The sequence below is a fragment of the Charadrius vociferus genome, unplaced genomic scaffold, assembly GCF_000708025.1.
Source record: "Charadrius vociferus isolate BGI_N301 unplaced genomic scaffold, ASM70802v2 scaffold818, whole genome shotgun sequence".
NCBI lineage: Eukaryota > Metazoa > Chordata > Aves > Charadriiformes > Charadriidae > Charadrius > Charadrius vociferus.
The window spans coordinates 78,245-98,382 of NW_009649591.1; the positions used below are offsets into that span (position 1 = coordinate 78,245).

Here is a 20,138-nt window from a genome sequence, read left to right on the forward strand (position 1 = left end):
TATACACACACACAGAGGCATATATTCTTCGAGACCCCTGTTCACACCCCAGCCCCTCCCCCCCACTCTCTTAATCTGTCTATATGCGCATACATATACACAGAGAATAGCGCGTACACACACACACACACACACACACGGTCTCCCACCCCCCTCCAATATATACATCTATACCGCACAAATCCATACGCAGTCATCTCTCTTGCCATACACGCGCGCGTGCGTGCACACACACACACATGTGAAGGAGCAAGAGCCATTCGCACATATTACCCTCTCCTGGGGGTGTGTGTGTGTGTGTGTGTATTCAGCTATACTTGCCTATATAATAAAGCGTGAGAGCTTTTCAAGCACACATGCACATTTTCTGTCATTCCCTCTATCGCCACCCCCCTCCCCCAATGTATAATCGCTGGGGTGCATAAATATATGCAGATACAGGTATATATCTTGATATATATTCTCTGTCTATCTATATACGTATGTAGAGAGCAAGCGATAGCTGCGCTCACACACAATATACTCCCTTGTTAGAGATATGCCTGTAGAGATGTATATATACATAGATGCATATATATACACAGAGAGGCTGTTCACACATATAATTCTCTTTATAGGTGCATATATACATATATAATTAGAGAAAGCAGTGTTTACACGCACACGTGTATATACAGAGCAAGAGCACACGAGCTGCTCACACACGCATAATTCTGACTACATCTATGTACATATGTACTTAGGGATAGAGAGCTCTTCACATACAAATTCTCCTGCAATATATATATAGGCACACACATATGTATATACAGAGAGTTGTTCTCACACATACTCTTACTCCTCTCTTGCTATAAATACATATATACACACATATATATGCATATATACATATATAATTACATATGGAGGGAGAGCGACCCTCTCTCACCCCTCATTCACTCACCTCTCTCTCTCTGCATATATACATATATACTCACCAAGAGCGAGCGCACTGTTCACACAAATACACAATGCTCTGTCTCGCTATATAGACACATATACGAATATATAGTTTTATACAACATACATAGAGATGTTCACACACAGACAATATTCCCCCATCTATACATATATACTTAAAGACACACAATAGCCTCTCTCTCTGCATGCATATGTGCACACATACTTAGAGTGTGAGCGACAGCTGTTCACACTCATGTTTTTCTCTTGCTGTACACACACACACATATATACTTACATGAGAGCACACGCACTATTCACACACAACCCAACAGAGCATTCCCCATATCCCCTGCCGCATATATTTTATATGTGGTTGCTTATATACATAACTAATTGTGTATGTCTGTATTTTCCGTCATTCTGTCTTCCCCTCCTCCCCCTGAGAGAGAAAAAGACCTACACAGAGAATGATTAGAAATACCCCACTCACCCCCCAAAAAAAACCCCCACGCGTGTGTGTGAGGTTGTGATCTCTCCCACCCTCTCTTCCGCCCCCATATATAATATCTGGGATGCATGTACATATATGTGTGTGTATCAGCCTTGATATATATATATGCATAAATATAAAAAAAATAAAATATGGGGTGCTATCTGTGTGTGTAGACAGAGAGAAAAAACACACATACAAATACAAGCGTACAAGTATAAAATAATTTAAAATGTGTCAGAGTGTATGATCATCTCTGTCTCTACATATGTGGGGTGACAGATAACACATAGACATACACACACGCTTGTCTCTGTGTGTGAGTGTATGGAAGGAGGGTGCAAGGGAGCCGGTCATCCGTGTCCCCCCCCAGCTCACACGCAGCTATCCTCATATCCACCTCTACATCAAATTTATTTAAATATTTATTTATGTCTGTATTTTCTTTCATTTTTCTCTCCCCGCCTCCCTCCTTCCCTCCCCCTCTTTCTCAAAGAAATATAATAGATAAACTACACACACACACGTATATGACCTGTTTGTATATAAAACACAGAAATATAGATATAATATATAAAAGTGTATATGACACACACGTAAATGCATAAATATAAAAAAAATAAAATATGGGGTGCTATCTGTGTGTGTAGACAGAGAGAAAAAACACACATACAAATACAAGCGTACAAGTATAAAATAATTTAAAATGTGTCAGAGTGTATGATCATCTCTGTCTCTACATATGTGGGGTGACAGATAACACATAGACATACACACACGCTTGTATGTGTGGATATCTATTCCTATTTAAATATTTGTATATAGATAACATAGATGAGGGTGGCCGTATCTGTGTGTGAGATATTCTTTTCCAGTTCTCTGAAAATATATGTACGTGAAGAAAAATGCTTTATGCTGCACCTGTGTACACGGGAAAGTCTGCAACCACGTGTCTCATAAATGGAAACCTGTCACTAAACTCACTGGTGCTCTCCGTCTCCGACCCTCGGGCTGTGCGTCCCCTGTGTGTGTCACGCACGCCGTGCCCACGCTGCCGTGTTTGTGCTCTCCTGCTTCCTTGCTCTTTTGCTCACAAAAGATGCGCCTTGATAAATATATACATACCCACATTACCGCTTGTGTGTTTGCATGTGTAAACCACATACGCACAGGTGTTTAGCTAAAAATATTCCTCTGTGCCTATAGATTCCTGAACATACATTCGTGCTTACATTGCACGTTTCCCTACCGGCACCCCGGGGTGCGTGTCGGGGGAGCAGCCACAGCCACCAAGCCCCACACCTGGCTGCCCTGCCGCAACCTCGCAGGGCTTTACCCACTGGCGGGGGCCAGGATGGCACCGCTTTGCGAATTCAGGGCGCTGGCTGCAGCTGTGGCCCCTTACACTCGGTGCGAACCGGGGAACAGACCCCCTCCCCTGGCACCAGCCAGCCTCCTTCTTCGGGTCTCTCCCTCCTGCCCAGCCAGGACCCGGGCAAAGAGCAAAACCAGCACCAGAGCTCGGCTGAGCATCTCAGCCTCTTCCAGGGTGAGTTTTCCTCTGCAATTTGCCCAGCAGTGAGTCACCCATCATTGCACCGGCAACTCATCAGGGAAAAAGGTCAGCACAGAAGTAAAAGCCATGAGGCCTCCTTGAGGCTAGGAGTGGTTTTAAGCACACTTGTACAGTGGGTCCAGCCAGCTTCTCCAGATGACAGTGATGAGGCACGATTCTTGCAGGAACACCAGTCCCCATCTGTGACACCACCAGCATCACCCCCGAGTCTAACAGCAAGGCACCAACTCCCACACTGCCTGCCTTCTGCGCTGGTTTGTGTCTATAGATATCATATTCTCACCTGCAAATACATTGAGGTTTAGTTGGTAAATAGAATCCTCCCCACCCCTTTAGCATCCATTACATCCTGCGGCAAGGAGCTCCAACAGCCGTCCCACCCCCTGTGGAGCCCTCTCCCTTGGCCTGGGGTCTCTGCCCATTTATTTGAGGAGATAAAACAGTCTCTTCAGTGCTCATCCACAGCTCCACCAGCCAAGGCCAAAGCAGCAGGATGTAGGTGCAGAGTTAAGACCATCCCCTTTCCCCAAAACATCACTTCACAGTTATTGCTCTTCCCTCCCCCAGCTAGAACTGTATCTACAGAAAAACAAGTGCAGAGCGATGCTTTAGATGGAGATGAGCAGAAGGCCTGAGTCTTTCTGAAGGATGCAGACAGGAAAGCAGTCCCACCAGGACACATTGCTATTGCAGAGCAGTTACTTGAAAGCGATGCGGACAGCAAAAGCCCAGTCAAGTGAGAGAAAAGCGTGACAGGACAGAGATATAAAATAGGATATAGAGCACAAAGACTGTTAGGAGGCTCTTGAAATAACTGGCCTCATTTCTCTACGCTTTGTTTTCCATCTTCCTGCGGGCAGAGGAGTAGTGAGCTCAGCCATGCTGAGTGCAAGCAGAGGGTCATGCCCAGCATCGAGAAATTAAAGGCATAATCTTGGCTAGGCTGGACCAAGGAGAGGTCCTTAACTCACTCTAAAGTACCCTAGGCCAGCCTTGCTTTGCTTCTCCTCCAGCTAAAGCACCAAACTGGTGAGCTGGGGAGGGCTCAGCCTGCCCTTCTCACCAAGCCCTCCCGGGGCAGGGGGAGGGGGTAGCAAGAGCTTTAACAGCACCGCTCTCCTCTCCACCCTTCCATAGAAGGTTCTCACACATAGAAGAGCTGTCAGACCCCACGCTGTTCCTGCCACTGCAAGCAGCTTCAGAAGCAGCAGAGAGGGGTAGCAGCCCTACTACAGGCTCAGGTCAGCCAAGCAAGCAGAGCCCGCTCAACCCACTACTGAAAACTAATCTGGAAGGTGCAGACTTTACAGGCAGGAGGAAGCACAAACATCCTTCAATTAGCAGGCACCAGGCTCGCTAAAGTGGTGACTAGACAGAGGAAAGACAGCATGTTAGCGAAGGGGGGAGAAAAAAAAAAAAAAAAAAAAAAAAGAGAGCCAGAAACAGGAGTAAACAAGAAGGTTTGTTCTTGTTAAGTTTATTGGCATCATGTTTGTCTCTTTACATAAGAGCTCAGCCTACGTACTAGAATGTAGACCTCTGGAAAACAGGTAGAAGGGCTCCATTTAAGCAAGCTACAAATGCAAGAACAAATACCAGGAAGAAAGGAAGAGAGGAAAGGGACTAGATTGCCAAGATTTTCCATACCAAAAATCCAGATTAGCAGTCAGTAAGAAGAAAGGGAAGATTCATAGTCCAGGTCATTCATCGAGAAACAGCTACCACAACCCAGGTGGGAGAGGAGCTCCTTCCACAGTACAAAGAGCCACTGGGACACCTCAGCTCTGTCTCCTTCTCACTCGCTCCAGGATGTTAGGAGTTAAGCAGTAGGGGAGGTGAACAAATGAGGTCATTTCATAGCTGTTTTTAATTTTAAATCCAATAATCCAGTGTGCATATCAATGCTGTTATGCAAATCTGAGAATTTAGATACAAGGAAGCCAGACAGATTTTTCCAGAAGATGAAGCCTTTTTCGCATCAGAACAAGAAGGCTTACATAGTTCATCTCTACTGTACAGAATACTGCCTCTATCTGGACTCTGTGTTGCTAGCACGCTGCAGTTCACAAGTGTCCTCCTCACTTTCTACACAATCTGTGTTTCAGTACTTGAACATGTAATTCAGGAATTTTACACTAATTTATACATTTTTAATTGGTTGCATATATTAACATGTACTATAAGATTTTTCCTAAAGAAGCATTACATAATACATGGATACTGTAAAAAGATCTGATTAGTTAAAAGTAACAAGCATTAACAGAGATACATACAAAACTCAACCTAGTTGGACTGAGTGCTGAGCTTGCAATGAACTATGGGTAATCAGCCTTTCCAGTTGCAGCCTTCACAGGGGAAAACACGAGACAGTTAAAAATGTATGTAACTTGTTACACAGATTACCTGTAAACAGTTTCTCTCCATTGGACACCTGGAATTAGATTCAGTTCCAAACATACATAAGAGTTTCCATTTTAAACTAAGAGAAAGGTCTGTTACCATGAAGTGTGATGTGGATGGTGCGGGGACGTGAGCTCTGAAGTGCAGGACTCAGATGCTCATGGGAGATGGGTGGATTTTGGCAGCTGGAGATGGAATTTTTTTTTTTTAATTTCATTTTAAACACAGAAGAGGGGCTGTGTGTTTGAAGGCCTAAGTGTGATATTTGTTTGTGAAGGACTGTGCTCAACCCCTCCCTTTCCCCTCAGCAGCTGCAGCTCTCCGCAGAAGCCTTCACTCGGTCGTTCTTGTCTAGTTTGATGGGTTCGGGGAATTCATTGTAAAGCTCCACTTCGGTTTCCTAGCAGGAAAGAAGGGAGGAGTTAGTGCCACAGCTCTACAGACAGCTCCTAGCATGCAAGGAGCCATTTTCGGCTGCGGAAAGCTGTTGGAGAAGCCTGAGCCTGCCTGCAGGAGCCAAGCTCGGCAGGCAGGACGGGCACCAGTAGAGGGCACCCACCGGCCCCCTCCCTACCTGTTTAAGTGCATTTCGTGCAATCGTCTGGAAAGCTTGTTCCACATTAATAGCCTCCTTGGCACTGGTTTCAAAGTAGGGGATGTTGTTTTTACTGTAGCACCAGGCTTGCGCCCGTTTTGTGGTGACCTGGGTGGACAGAGAGCAGAATCACCACCTTCAGCTATGCCGGAAGGATTTTTTACTTTTTTTTATTTTTTTTATTTCCAGGGCAAGGCCCCTCACATCCAGCCTGAGTTAAGACAGCAGCTCTGACCTCATCAAAGCTACTGCCTTGATACAGAGCACAGGAGACTGCTGCCCACTACCAGATACACTCAGGCCTGGGGCAAGCAGCACCACGCCTAAGGAAGATGAGACCACAGTGCACCGACTGCTTACGCATTTGCAGAGTGGGAACATGCTCCCATAGAAGTTTCTCAGCAATTCTGGAAGAAGAGAATCAGCTTCTCTCCTTGCATCTACTCAGGAAGCTGCTGCAATCCTTCCACCAGTGGGCAGGAGCATGCTGTGCTCAAGGGTTTGACCTCTCCAGGCAGGAGAAACTTCCCTAGTGGCACACAACAGCTGAGCCACACTCAGGCACCTCCTACTCCCGTTTCTCAGATAACCCTCCTGTGTTCCTACAAGGTCTCCCACTCCAGCAATTTCCTAAGAGGCAGCTAGCAAGTCCCAGTACTCACTTGTCTGTTTTCTAGGTCAATCTTGTTTCCCAGCACAACAAAAGGAAAGTTCTCCGGATCCCTTGGACTGGCCTGAATGAGGAATTCGTCCCTCCAGCTGTCTAGGGTTTTGAATGTGTTGGGGGCCGTGACATCAAACACCAGCACACAGCAGTCCGCTCCCCTGTAGAAGGCAACTCCCAGAGACTGAAATCGTTCTTGTCCTGCTGTATCCCATATCTGGAGCAAAAGACAGGGCAGATAAGCCAGCTCTGCTTGACATAGTCAGTCCACAATTAGGGCATTAATTTCAAAATTCCCCAACAGGCATCTACAGCTCCCAGCTAGCCAGAGAGGAGGTCCTGAAGGCTCGAGAACTTCTGCAGGCACTAAATATCAAGAGCCAGAAACACCCTTTTAAAGGTAGTTAACCCTTTTTGTGTTCAGCCTCGGCAAGGGATATACCCTTGTTCTGGGCAAGCAGGACTTCGGTATTAGGGTCAGCAAGTGACCTGCCTGCAGTACTTGGGTGCACTTTGGTACCAGCACAGTCCAAACACTCCTCTGATGGCTGCAACAGGGCTTTTGCTGCCTTGCAGTCAGTCTCACCATGGAGAGATAAAAGCTTCAGATACTAGAGACATAAGCAGACTGGCAGGTTAACACTATACCCGCAGGACTCAGGGCAACATGAGTAGCTGACCTGACTAAGGAGTCCTTTCCCACCCCTTTCCAGTTCCTGGACACTTGGGAAATACATCTTTATCACGATCTAGTTTACTGACAGTACCAAATGTTGTTTTTTAAACTGGACCTGGCAAAGCTGCTCTTAGCTGAGCCCAAACTGATCTTTGCCTTCCCTTGTTCAGCCCATGCACAGATCTGTAGAGAAGCCCAGGAGCACCTATGGCCAAGAGCAGTTCAGTGCAAACAAGATTCACACCCAGTACACTGAACCCTGCAATGCTCTGGACTACAGTGGAGCAGATACTTCCACACAAGCGTGGTCTAGGCAGCCAGGCACCCCTCGCAGCAGTGAGCAGAGTCACTCCTTACCTGCATTGTCACTAGCCTGTCATCCACCATGACCTCTTTTGTCAGGAAGTCTGCGCCTATCGTAGCCTTGTACTGGTTACTGAATTTCTTGTTCACATACTGGTTCATGAGCGATGTCTTCCCCACCCTGTACAGAAAGACAAAAAAGACTAGGTAGGCTGTTTCTACAACAGTGTTTGAATTAACCACCCCGAACAGAACATCCCAGTACCCCTTGCCTTCCAGCCTTTCAACCAGGGAAAATGCACCCACCTCTGCAGGAAGGGGCTTTTACAGCAATAGATGCTGAAGCAACATGCTGAGTAAGAGCATTAGCTACCTAAGGATACAAAGGATTACAATCTTGAGAAGCCTTGTTTCCCCATCAGTAATCTGACTCTTGGTAAGGCATATGCATCACATTATGATCATGAGGGCAGTTTTGGAAGAAGATGAAGTGCCCCAGAGAAACCCAACAGAAACAGTCATCTTCAGCCTCTGCAGGAGGAGGCGGCGGTGAAACAGACAATCTCAGCTGGCAACAGCTCACATACACATCTGCTAGGCACCCAGAGGTGGAAATCTTCCCCAGAAAACCAGCTTAGAGGTTCACATGCCCTCTCTGTGGTTGAGAAACACTCCCTGATCAACAGCTTGCTGGGCGCAGTGGTATAAATAAGCCTTATGTCATGGGAGTCAGGTTACAGCCTGCACAGCAAGTAACCTGTAACAGCGGACCAGACTCCTTGCTCAACAGCACAGAGCGAAGCCTTTCACTCCAAGGGGCATGCTCTAGCCAGATCAGACAAAGGCTCAATATAAACTATGTCTCTGACAGAAGCTGAGTTTTAAGAAGTCACCTACGATCGCTTATAGCAGTTGTTTGTTTGTTTTTTTTTTTAAAGTGAAATGCTGATTTTAACAATACACATCCTCCTTGCAGAAAGGCTATCCAGTTCTGCTGCTGGAGTGGTCTGCCTATAGCACTTCCCCTGTTTAATATTGCGGAAGGACTTCAAGATATAAAGTTACAGGGACACATTCAGGACAGAGGATGGTGAAGAGTTCTTAAAGCTATGAGCTAACACAGCTATCTGGGGCTGTAAAATTTCTCCTCCCGGCACTGCTGGTTTCTTACAGTGCATCCAGGCTCCCACTAGTCCAGAGCACTGCTCCAGCCAGATGCAGATTGGCAGCTTAAAGGCTCCTCCACTTACCCAGAGTCTCCAAGGATGATGACTTTCAGTAACACTTTCTTCCTAGAAGTCATCTTTTACACTAGAAAGGAAGAGGAACAATCCCAGACACCGTTAGTACATCATTCCTCAAGGCAGAAAGCAGCAAGTTTGGAGTCCGAGAAACCTGACTCCCAGCAAGGAACCAGCCATGAGCAGGGCCCAGCACTCCTGAAACCAGACTCCTTCAATTTAAGGCTACACTTGAGCACTAACCAGGTGCTTGTCCATTTCATAGGCAGGGCCACATCAGACCAGTAGTGGCAACTTAATAGCAACAGGTAGATGAGCCAAGCACTTGCCCTTTACAGTATGAAGTCCACTTTGGACCCTATTTCCAGGCCATTTTGTGGGTATACTAGCCAAGGCCACCTCCTTTAGCCTCACTGGGGGCAGTGCAGTAAAGCCTATCAGCTCCTAACACAGGCTAATTCTTACGCATGCTACTGAGATGTACACAGAGATGTGTCCAATACCACACAAGCTTTTTTTAATGCTCTTCAGTAGTTTCTCAGTAGAAAGAAAAAAAATACGCTTCCTCCACCTTTCAGGTGGAACTTGGAGAAGCAATATCTTTCTCCAGCAGCTGTACTTTGCTAACATGTTGAATCCTAAGAATAGGCTGCGGTTGAAGCAGTCACAACACAACTGCATAGGCCAGCTGAATTACAAAGCAAACTGCTACCAGACTCCACATCTTTGCTGAGAGCATATGAAGCTGACTACTGCCACTTCACCCTCCCTAGAAGGACGAGTAAGGCTACAGTGAGAAACCTCATAACATTCAGTCTATTGCTCTGTTAGACCCTGAGCTGTTTGTTCAGTTGCATCCTGCCATAAGTCCAGTCCACTTTATAGGCAGGTGGCTCTAAATAGGCCACTAATGGTCCATCCAATTAGCAAGAGTGAGAGTTGAGCTCCAGAGATCTACACTCTTACTTGCTCACAGGTCTCCTTCAGATTAGTGAAGCAGCTAGAAGTACATCAGCTGCAGCAGGCCTGAATACACTCCTCGATGTGCTTTAGCATCGTGAGAGCAAGTATGAAGTCTTGCTCTTAGTGGCTGAGCACACCCTTCCTACCACAGGGCCCTTCTCCCCACCTCTGAGGATGGTATGGGACAAACCATTCTTAGGTGTGCAGGCTTGATCAGATCACAGACCCTGGTTTGGTACTGACCTGGTCCACAACACAAGGACTCCCTGGCTTTCCCTGAGGAGCCCTGCAGTTTCTGTACAGCAAGAGGAGCCCGAAGATGGTTATAGCTGTGCTACTTGAGTCCAAAGACCCTTGACAACAGGTTTCATGTATTAAGACCTTATATGGGGACTTGGTTGCCCTAAAATTCCCATCCTGCTACACCACACAACTCCTACTCTTCAGGAGCTATTCCTGACTTTCACAACTAGGGAGGTCTTCACTTCTAAAACAACATGGATATATGCATCTTCTGAGCAGCTTGGTCCTATGCATTTCCTGGGATATGCAACAGCCTAAGCTGCTACATAGCTGCAACCTGCTTCATCCCACTACTGCTACAGGTAACATGCTCCAAGCTGTAGGAGCCTCTTGCTAGATGTGGAGTCCAGTTGCAAAAGGTCTTAATCATCTCAAGCTCTGAGTGAAGACACGCAGTCTCTTAGACTTTGCCATCAGCAAGAGCTGCAGAAGCTGAAGAAGCCCTCCTGTGGCTGCTATAGGTAGTGGTGCACTTACAACTACACTTTGTTGGACTGCACCCACCTCATATATCTAGAGATACATCTACATGGGAAACACTGTTGAGAAGATAACAGCCAGAGCCTGTTGAGTGAACAGCAGTGACAGGCCACCCACAGAGCTCATGCTATCCTTAGATGGGTGTTAACTGATGCCGGAGAGCCCGCACAGGACAGTGTCTTCAAGTGTAAACACTTCTCCTTTCCAAGGCTGTCTATGCTGGACTGCATCACTCAATGATCCAACTGGCAGACCAGCTGTACTAGCCAAGATACAGCCAGCTGAAAGTTGTCAACAACCCCAACATTTAGTCTTGCTTCTGCTCTTGCCAAGATTCACAATCTATAGCTTGTCTCCTCTACAGCCCTAGGGAGAACAGACCATGTGAACTCCTTCAAGCAGACTGCACCTCCTGTGTTTACAAAGCACGTAGCACAAGTGACACTTGTGCTAGCCAAGCCAGAGACTTCTGCAGCACAAGCAGCCCAGATGGAGCAAGAAGCAAGTGAGCAGAGCTTTGAAACAGCTTAAGGACAGCTGTGTACACTGAACTGCCCTGGAAAACATCTGTATAGGTTCAGGTCCAGTATGAGAGTCACCTGTTTTCCTCAGGACAGAGGAAAACAACTCGCCCTGAAGTGACTGTGCCAGAACCCAGCATGTACTGCTTCTGTTTTCCTCAGTGTTTTCAGTATTGCTTGGCACCGGCTGCTGCAGCTCACTGCTTCCTGGTATCCGAAGCAGCTTTGGACAAGCTGGCATTAGTTCTCATGCTCAGGGAGGGATTTACAGAGCCCTAAATTACAACACTAAGTCGCACTGGATGCTTAGCACCCAAGATCAACACAGCCCAAAGTCCCACTATGAAGGGAAGGGAAAACAGCTCTGTCAAGTCTCATTACCTTGGAAGCAGCTCAGCTGAGCAGCCACCTGCAGACATGGGAAGGAAGTCCGAGTCAGACCTGACAATGCCTTCTTGTCATAGCTGGCAGGCTACCCCATCAGTGAGAAGAGTATTGCTGCCTCATGAACACCAGTCAGGTGAGACACTCAGCTTCCATCCCAGGTGATGCAACGGATATGAGCCATAGCACAGAAGGAGCTGCCTCAGCTTGGTATTTGGTTTGGGCCATGAGACAGTGAGGAACTCCAGTCCTGCCAGGGGGCAGCAGTGGACAATGCCCACTGTTTCCCACCCTGTTCTACTAGGTTTGATCAATGCTGCTTTGAAGCCCAGTGAGTTGACAGGCCAAGGCCTCGTATTAATCTTTGCATTACAGGTATGAAGAAACCAACACTTCAGAGTTATTCCTTGCCCAGCACAAGAAGAGACCTTGCCTTTGGAGAGGAAACCACATCTCAGAGGAAGTACCAGTGTTTGGTCCCCTGGAGCCTTCCCATAGAAGGAAACCCCTCTAAGTTTAACTAGCATCAAGTAGCTCTCTACAGCACCACCTTATCCTTTCTGTGTTCTGTGTGGCTGAGCAGGTCTCCAACAGAAGCTCCTCCTTTGAAGCAGCTATTTCTGCTAAACAGAGGTCTGACTGGTCCTACCAAGATCATTAATCTAGATGGATTGAAGACCATCCCCGTTATCTTAACTGGGGTTTCTTATAAAGCAATCCAAAGGGTCAAACTTCCCCAAGGACAGGATACCATACCTCCTCCAATGTTTGCTTCCAGCCACAGTGTTTTTAACGAGCTAAGGTACTGGACACGAGAGACACTAGTGCTCTCTGAAGGTCTGTAAGTAAAGCCTTACTACAGTCTCCTTAACACTACACAAAGGATTTTGGTGACTTCAGCTCAAGCTAAGCCAATAGTAAATACAGTATCATCATGGTAGAGGACGCTTCCACACACTGCAGTTCAAGTAAGCTCAGCAATACCTCAGTTGATCTTGGTTACAGCACGCCATTCGCTGTGTCAGTAGAACAAGGTGCAATGAACCCTGGGCCAGGTTCATTACTCAGAGTTGCTTGCCCAAAGTCAGAGGTAATTTATGATTATTCCCTTGTTAATACAGGCTATTCCTCACATTATATGGCATTGAGTATGTTCATTACTGCCTTGTGTCCAAGAAATGGAGCCCACATACATGCTTTAAGCTATACAGATCTCATTTCTGGTGAACCTTGCTAGTACAAAATCAACTAAGGGAGACCAAGAAGAATATAGCTTTAGCTCACAGGCGAAGCAGGTTTGACTACCTGAAGGAGCAGTTAGTTCACATGAGGTTTCTCCAGTCACACCTGCAAGAAATATTAAATTACTGAGCTAAACTGAGATGTAGGCTGTACAGGGCTTCCCCCATGCTCTTGCAAAAAGCAAGCTCAGCTTGAGTTGAGATCGAAACTGTGATAGTGCTGAGTCAGTGGTATCCAAGTCTAAGACTATTTTGCACTACATATGCAGCTTGTCTTGCTTTATGATATTTGGTATAATTACTTGAGAGCAGCATCCTGTAAGAGTCACATAAGCCCTTAAGATGGCAGTGTGTGAGCTCACACAGGGCTCACATCCAGTCCCAGGAGCATTTCTGAACAAACACTTCCTTTTACAGAGATATCATGAAGAAAAACCTGCTCGTTAAGATTTGATCCAAGACATCAGTTCTGTTTTACACTGTGTGAAGTCTCTTGGAGCGAGGTCACCTGCATGACTGCTCAGAACACGGCCTACCAGCACAGCCAGCTAGCCCTGCTCAGGAGCCATCAGAAGCTTCCCGTCAATCAGACCAGTCAGCACCATTCCTCCTCCTGGCTTAACTGTTGCTAAAGGAATGACACAGCTGCCTCTAATACAGGAGGGAAGTCCTTCCACTCAATTTTTAATGCCTATCCCTCTAAGCAAGCAAGCCAGCCATCAACAGTATGTTGACCTTCATGAGATTAAGCCTGGTATAGCATGCTCTTTCCCACAGTAGCGTTATTACCTTCGTAAGGCTGGCCTGCTGGAGCAGCAAGGGAGAATCTTTAACATCTGACCTGCAAGTGTTACTGGCTTATCTGATCTGAAAGGAAGAGTCAAAAACTGTCCTATGAAGTTCCACAGTGCTACAGCTCCTCAGATGCAAGAGCAAATAAAGCCAATGCCAAATCTAATTAGGCTTTCCTTGTTGCTTCAGAGTACATTACAACTGTCCTTTCACTTGCTAGATTAAGACAGCTGCTTTAACTCAAAGCAGAAATGGTTGGTTAAGGATTCCTTAGAGATGTTCACATGTGTCAAGTCACAATGCAGGCATTTTAATATTAATTAGGTTGGTAGAAGCAAAGAACAGTAGGAGCTTGCATTGATGGCCTACCAGATCTTAGATTAGCTATCCCTTAACAGAAGTAGGTCTTGTGATAGGAACACCCTGTTAAATTGCTCATGGACAGTTCTAGTATGAAAGTAGCTAGCCGTGGGGTGTGTGGAAATCTTCCCTCCATGGAAGACAACAGCTCCCTAAGTAGCAGCATACCCATACCAGTTTCGAACCTGCCAACAAGCTGCTGGAACAATCCTTAGTGTTGCAGCTTTGCTGTTAAACAGTTCAAATCACAATCCTGACCAAGAATCAGAGCATGTTTATGTAGAGGCTAGAAGAACTGGGGACATTTGACCAGGAGTTTTCTGCTCCTACATCTACCACCTTGCCAGCTACACCTTCCACGAGAAACCAGCCAAACAGTGAAGCAGTACTGTTGGACCACACTTCTCACCTTGTGTCCTTTGCCAGGGATATTTAACACTATGCCAACAAGGTGCAAAGCGGTTGGTAAGCAAGCATCAAGCAGAGCTAAACTCACTGCAGTACTTACAAATACCTAGTTCTGTTCCCCGTCCCAGCAGGCAGCACAAGAGTAAATAGCTGTTCCACATAAAGGCACATTTGAGCTTGAAGCACTGCAAGTCTGCTATGGGTGCCATGGCTGATCAGCAGAGCATTGACTTCTCTACTATATCACAGGACCTTTAGCAGAAACATCCAACAATGAGTGCGCCAATTTGGCTAGAGCAGTACTCCAATAAGGGATACCACTCACTGCACTGGGCTCACCACAGTGACCAAACTGAGCAGAAGATATCCAGACTTGAACACTGGAAGAACCTTCTGTCCCAAAATGCAGGAAAAGCATCCTGAAATGCAGCTAAGTGTGCCTCCAACACAGAAACACCACCTCTGCTCACTGTTCTCACACATGGGGGAGGCTGCAAAGCACTAAGTCTCTGTACTACACCGAAGAGCTATTTTTATTCCCCCCCCCCCCCCCAACGGTTCTGTATTTCAAGGAAACTGAAGCTGGAAGAATGATTCAGGACCAGCTCAGTCAGATTGAACCAGTTCCTTCCCAGAAGTAGCAAGTTCCCTAGCATGTTTGGCACCTCAGGGAGTTATATCTGCTTAGATCTTCAACCACTGAAATGAGACGCTCTCTGGACATTTATCCTGTTCTTACAGGATCGAGCACACTTGCCCCATGGTTACACTGTACCCTGCCGTGATTTATCAAGCCAAGTTTAGCTGAGGCTTTGAGTAGACACACAAATTTGTTCTAATTCAGCTACCCTGAAAGTGCAAGGCCTCATCCCAAGGAAAGACAGGCAGTCTGCAATTGCCCTTAGTTGACCAGGATCACAGTTCCCACTTGCAGAGTGCCCAAGTGGTCCAGACACCCTTTGTACTGAAGCTTCAATCTCCAGTTGCAGCAGGAGCTAAAGGTGGAGCTGAACAAGTTTTACCAATACCATTTAACAACAGCTTGGTTCCAACTACCTGGTCACACAGACCTTGCTAACAAGGCATCTGCTAATGCAAAGCTACAGCTGACAGCTTGAGCAATTCAACATGAATCCCCACCTGAGACCAGTGGATATCAACCTTTAACATCTCTCATTTGCATTCTCCTGAGAGTGACAACAGCCCACAAGCAGAGCAGAAGCCTTGTCCTTTCAGCTGGGAAAAAAGCTGAGCACTAGCCAGAGGACAATCAACAGGGGCTGTTTCCTTCATATGAACATGGCTTAAGAGGTACCAAGCTGCCTTTAAGGAAGAAACTAGAAATAAGCCTACCTTGTATTTTTTTTTTTTGACTGCTACAGAGCCTACACATTTTCCTTACCAGACCCGAGTGCTCTACAATGCCTAGCATCCTCGCACTGAGGACTGCTACAGAAGCACATGAACTTTTAACAGCAAGTTAAACCTTGCATTGACAAGGGCTGTACAAGCAGGACAGTACCTTCTTCCACTCCCATGACAGGTCTACTAGTAGCTCCGCTTCCCTAGCTGGCTCCCATCTAGGAAAGCCTCAGATTTAGTGTGGACATGTGCTGGCTTTGTGCCTAAAAAGCAAATTAGGAACATCTTGCCATTTGGGTTGACAACTTGCAAGAACTGTTCTCTGTAAATGGGTTGCTTTTTAGGGCAACAGGTTCCTACAGTCCATACAAAGGTGCTTTAGAGGTGCTTTCAGGCCTCACTGATACACCACAGAGAAGCAGTCAAAGTGAAGCCCACACCAAAAGCAGCTGGCAAGATATTCCTGCAACAGCTTCACAGAAGCTGCTGCTGTATCAGTAGCATCTCAAAACTGCTTTCCACCTCCTTCCTCCCCACACGTTTACATTGCTGTTCTAACCAACATATTCCCTCCTGCTGGTACCCAGCCAAGAGCTCAAGCACAGCTCATCGTTCCCTCCCATGGAGGAGCGGTGAGGCCGCCTGCTACTTACTGCAGTTTCACCAAGAGCAGGCTTCTGTCCAGTTGGTGCCTTTCCCAGCCAGCCCTGTGAGGCAGGACTTACTGCTGTTCAGGGAGCTGGGAGCCTCAGCTACAAATTAATTTTTGATACCTTGTGTAAAACATTATATTACAAGCTGTCAGGTGTAGGTATGCTGTCCAGTGTCTCCCACCCCCACCTGAGAGCCCTAAGCCAAAAGCTTCCCCTTCTTGAAGAAGAGCTTCAGATGCTTGCTAGCACACTGACATGGCTCAGATCAAAATAGAATCTTAGAACATGTTTCAGTATCCCAGAGGAATTGGCTTTTTAGACTACAGCTGTCTGCAGTAAGTTTCCACCTCATTTTTAGGGTGGAGTTGCAGCCTCCAGTGCCGGAGGAGCTGCTCTAGGACCAAGTGAAGCTCAGGAACCAGCCAGCAGCAGCAAGCTACAGCTCAGCCACATGGCTTCAAGTTCAGTTCGTTGGCTGCTTCAATGTGAGCACCAAACTGGTGTGACATGATGCTAATAGCCAACTGACCTGGTCTGTGAGCTAGCTACCAGATGGATATGACACTAGCCCCACACATACTCTGCTGCACCTTGTGCCTGGATAACGTGCTCTTAAGACAGCTCAGTGCTAAAGGAAGAGAACGATGGGGAAACATGTAGGAAACCCAGCTGGAAAGCAAAAGCTATGGAACAGTTGTGACCAGAATAGGCTCTTGGTGTGATCGAGAAAGATCCAGTGCTGGGGAAGATGCTCCTTTCAGTGGCAATCCTACAGGATTTCAGGTAGTTCCCAGACATACTGTCAATCCCCAGTGGAGGCTCTAAGATGCATCCCTGCTGCAGGCAAGGGCTCAAAAAGCTCCTTGGAATAGAGCATATGCCAATGGCCAGTTTGCCAGAGAGTCCAGATGACGAAGGGAAGGCAGAGGCAATGCCACTGATAGGAACCATGTCTGCAGTGGAATCACAGGATCTGCACATGAGAAGGGGTCTGCCCTGCCTGAGGTCTCAGCTCAGCTCCTGCTCCGTTAGGGCTGCGAGTGCTGAGATTTGGAGAGCACTGCATTCCTGAGAGGCACTGATGCACATGATCAGTCAGGCTCAAAGCCCAAGTTCTCAAAGCCAAGTTCTCCAGTCCAAGCCTCACTGATTCACAGCCCCTTACACCTCCCGGCATTTCTCCAGATCAGAGTTGTTTCATGCCTGCACAATGTTTAAACACTAGATGTGGAACTGAGCAAGTTTCTTGCTTTAAAGTTGCCATTATGAATTGTGACTCTAACCTAGAGGAAGTCCTACATAGGACTAGCCCCCACCCCCACATCCAGGAAAGTATATAAGCTTAGAAACTGATCTCCACCGGTTTAGATATCACAGCAGCCACCTTATCTTGAGGACATGTCATGTTGATCTGATTACACAGTTTGAAAGTGGGAGCAAAACAAGCACGGAAATGCATTTGCTTACAGTACCAAGGCAGATGCGTCTGCACATTTAGACAGACCACCAGCATGCTTAGGAGCAGTGGGAAAAGTCTGGAGGTCATTTCTTGCTGTCTACAGGAACACTACTTTGCCCGGACTGCTCCTTAGCCTAAGACTACAGCAGCACATGTAGGCTCTTCCAGGTGATAAACAGCCTGAGCCAAGGGGACAGAGGGAAGGGAGAGCAGAAAGTGTCCCCAGTGATATAGCCAACTATGCTGGACAGCCATCCTGGATGGATCACTTTGCTCCTCAGCAACCTGAGGATGGTCACCATCATCTCTGCAGCAGGTAGCCGGTATTTGGAGATTGCAGCTGTGCTCAGGACAGGAGTGCAGGAAGGCCCTCTTAGAGCTAATGCCACACAGTAACAAGACCAGGATTCTCAGACAGAACGCCAGGGGTGCTGAAGTGGTAGCCTTTGGGTTATAGAAAGACAGGTCTGTGATAAAGCCACACCCAGAAACTTCACTGAAAGCTGGATGTTTCCAGCCATGAAGTTTCTTAGTCCACCAGTTCCTCCAACTCCTTCCAGCTGAAGGGCCCTTATACCACAGGATATCTTTATCCCAGAACGAGCAGACATATAGGGTCCTAACAGGCTAACAGCAAGTGTCTGAAGATCTTCAGCTACCCTTCCCCAGGAGGCTCAAATTATGCTGTCATTCAAGAATCAGTATTGCTGTGCCCTTACCTTCCAGAAGGAAGCAGTTGCCCTGTAAATCCTACAGGATTTCAGGTAGTTCCCAGCTCATTTTCCCCAAGGATCAAGCTGTAACAAGAAGAGGCATGCTGGCTTTAACACCCCTCCCCCTTTATCAGAGCAAGCTCAACTTCCCCTATTCTGCCCTGGGGGAGACAATCTCAGGATGTGGGAGGAGAGTTGAGCACATTGCTGGCTGCTGGGAGACACTAGGCAACAAGCCATGTGTCTTGAAGGGCCTTGCCTACGCAAAGCATTTCAGCTATACCAGTATAGCTTCCATGTTGCCATGCCTCTACCAGAACGGTCTCCTTGGTGGAGGGCTGCCAAATCAAGTAAGATAAATCTTGTACTACTAACTGGAACACAGCTATAGTGCCCATACAGGCTGGTTTATACCGTCATGTCTGTCAGTCTTTTGGCACACAGCCACCCAACAGTTTCAGTAACCCCTATGTGAACACCAATAGCCCGGCGTGGTTCTCATGTCAGGCCATGCCACTGAACAGGATTCCTCCATTACTTTCTATAAATCAAGTGCAGTGCGAGGGGCAGCTGGCAGTTTTAATCTTCACGTCCAGAAGATAAGGCTGAACAATTCAAAATATTGCAAGTTAGCCAGACCACTAAAGAAACAGTGAAGTTGTTAGATCTCTACCATATCTGACTGTTTTTCCAAGTACTCGGATTAAATTCTAGTTCTGTCTACAACTTCCTAAGATTTCACACATTCTTGTCATGCTTTCAGTTTCAGAAACACAAACAGGAGGTGTTAGATAACCTTTGCAGTGGTAAGCAAGGCACAGATCTTAGACCTTGTCAGCAGTAAACAAGCCTTGTTTATCTACCCCTGGCTTCCAGCTTCCACCAGTTCCTAGAGGCTGGGCAGGAAACAAGTGACTGAAGGGAGACTTTGACCAAAGTTCAGCCCTTCAAGTCAAACAATGGCCCTCAGGAGGACTGCCAGACCCTGTACACCTGAGATTCAGACCCGAGAGTGAATACTGTCTCTCCTTCAGCACCGGGAGCTTGATAGAAGAGATAGGAGAAATACTGATGGGAGATCCTATCGCCAGACAAGCCGACATGGACAAGTACAAGACCAACACTAATGGCAAAAACTTTACTTCTGTACATCTATTCCAGGAGGTCCTGTTCTCAGTAATGAGTCTTCTAGAGAGGCTTCCTCTAGGGACAGGTTGCAGTCCAAGAACTAAACCTTGATCTGCAAGCAGAACTCCTGATCCTACACACACTCAATACCTCTTACTATGCTAATGCAGTTTGCAGAGCAGGAAGGACAAGTATTTCAGTCCCAGTCCCAGGATAGGAGTATAACAGGTAGCTTGGCATGACAGCTGAGTCAGTGCCTAACAAGGAATTCCTACTGCGGAGACTCAGTTTCAGCCTCATACTTCATACCCTCTTACTTCTTGCACAGATCCCGCATCAATACTTGACCAACTCAGCTATTCTCTTGATGAAGCTCCACAAAGGACCAAAATACCTCACTGAAGTAACTTGCATGGTAAGAATAAGAGAGCAGTGCTGGTAAACTGTATCTTCTTGTTTGGGGGTGGGGGGGGTGGGGGGTGGG

General features: G+C 46.8%; 2 protein-coding genes across 3 annotated transcripts in view; one reads left to right on the plus strand and one right to left on the minus strand.

Moving 5' to 3' along the window:
* Window positions 1-4,468: 4,468 nt before the first annotated feature.
* RAB7A (RAB7A, member RAS oncogene family) lies at window positions 4,469-8,959 on the minus strand. 2 transcript variants are annotated; one of them, XM_009890405.1, is made up of 5 exons: window positions 8,897-8,959; window positions 7,701-7,827; window positions 6,666-6,884; window positions 5,983-6,111; window positions 4,469-5,808 (listed from the first exon to the last, which is right to left on the minus strand). In XM_009890405.1, the coding sequence occupies exons 1-5, from the start codon at window positions 8,947-8,949 to the stop codon at window positions 5,713-5,715; spliced, it is 624 nt and encodes a 207-aa protein (XP_009888707.1). In that variant the 5' UTR covers window positions 8,950-8,959; the 3' UTR covers window positions 4,469-5,712. The 2 variants fall into 2 exon arrangements, with proteins under 2 accessions (XP_009888707.1, XP_009888706.1); XM_009890404.1 differs by having other exon boundaries at window positions 5,558-6,111.
* Window positions 8,960-19,627: 10,668 nt separating this feature from the next.
* RPN1 (ribophorin I) overlaps window positions 19,628-20,138 on the plus strand; it is a 26,811-nt gene continuing 26,300 nt past the window's right edge. Inside the window, exons 1-2 of the mRNA XM_009890409.1 lie at window positions 19,628-19,702; window positions 19,983-20,069. Coding sequence (XP_009888711.1) covers window positions 19,628-19,702; window positions 19,983-20,069 — 162 coding nt within the window. The remainder of the gene's footprint in view (window positions 19,703-19,982; window positions 20,070-20,138) is intronic.

Coding starts and splice junctions, on each gene's coding strand:
- RAB7A (XM_009890404.1), bottom strand. CDS start 8,949: ATGACTTCTAGGAAGAAAGTGTTACTGAAAGTCATCATCCTTGGAGAC. Junction 6,885..7,700: donor ACAGGCTAGTGACAATGCAG/GTAAGGAGTGAC, acceptor CTTTTGCTCCAG/ATATGGGATACAGCAGGACA. Junction 6,112..6,665: donor TTGACCTAGAAAACAGACAA/GTGAGTACTGGG, acceptor CTGTCCACCCAG/GTCACCACAAAACGGGCGCA.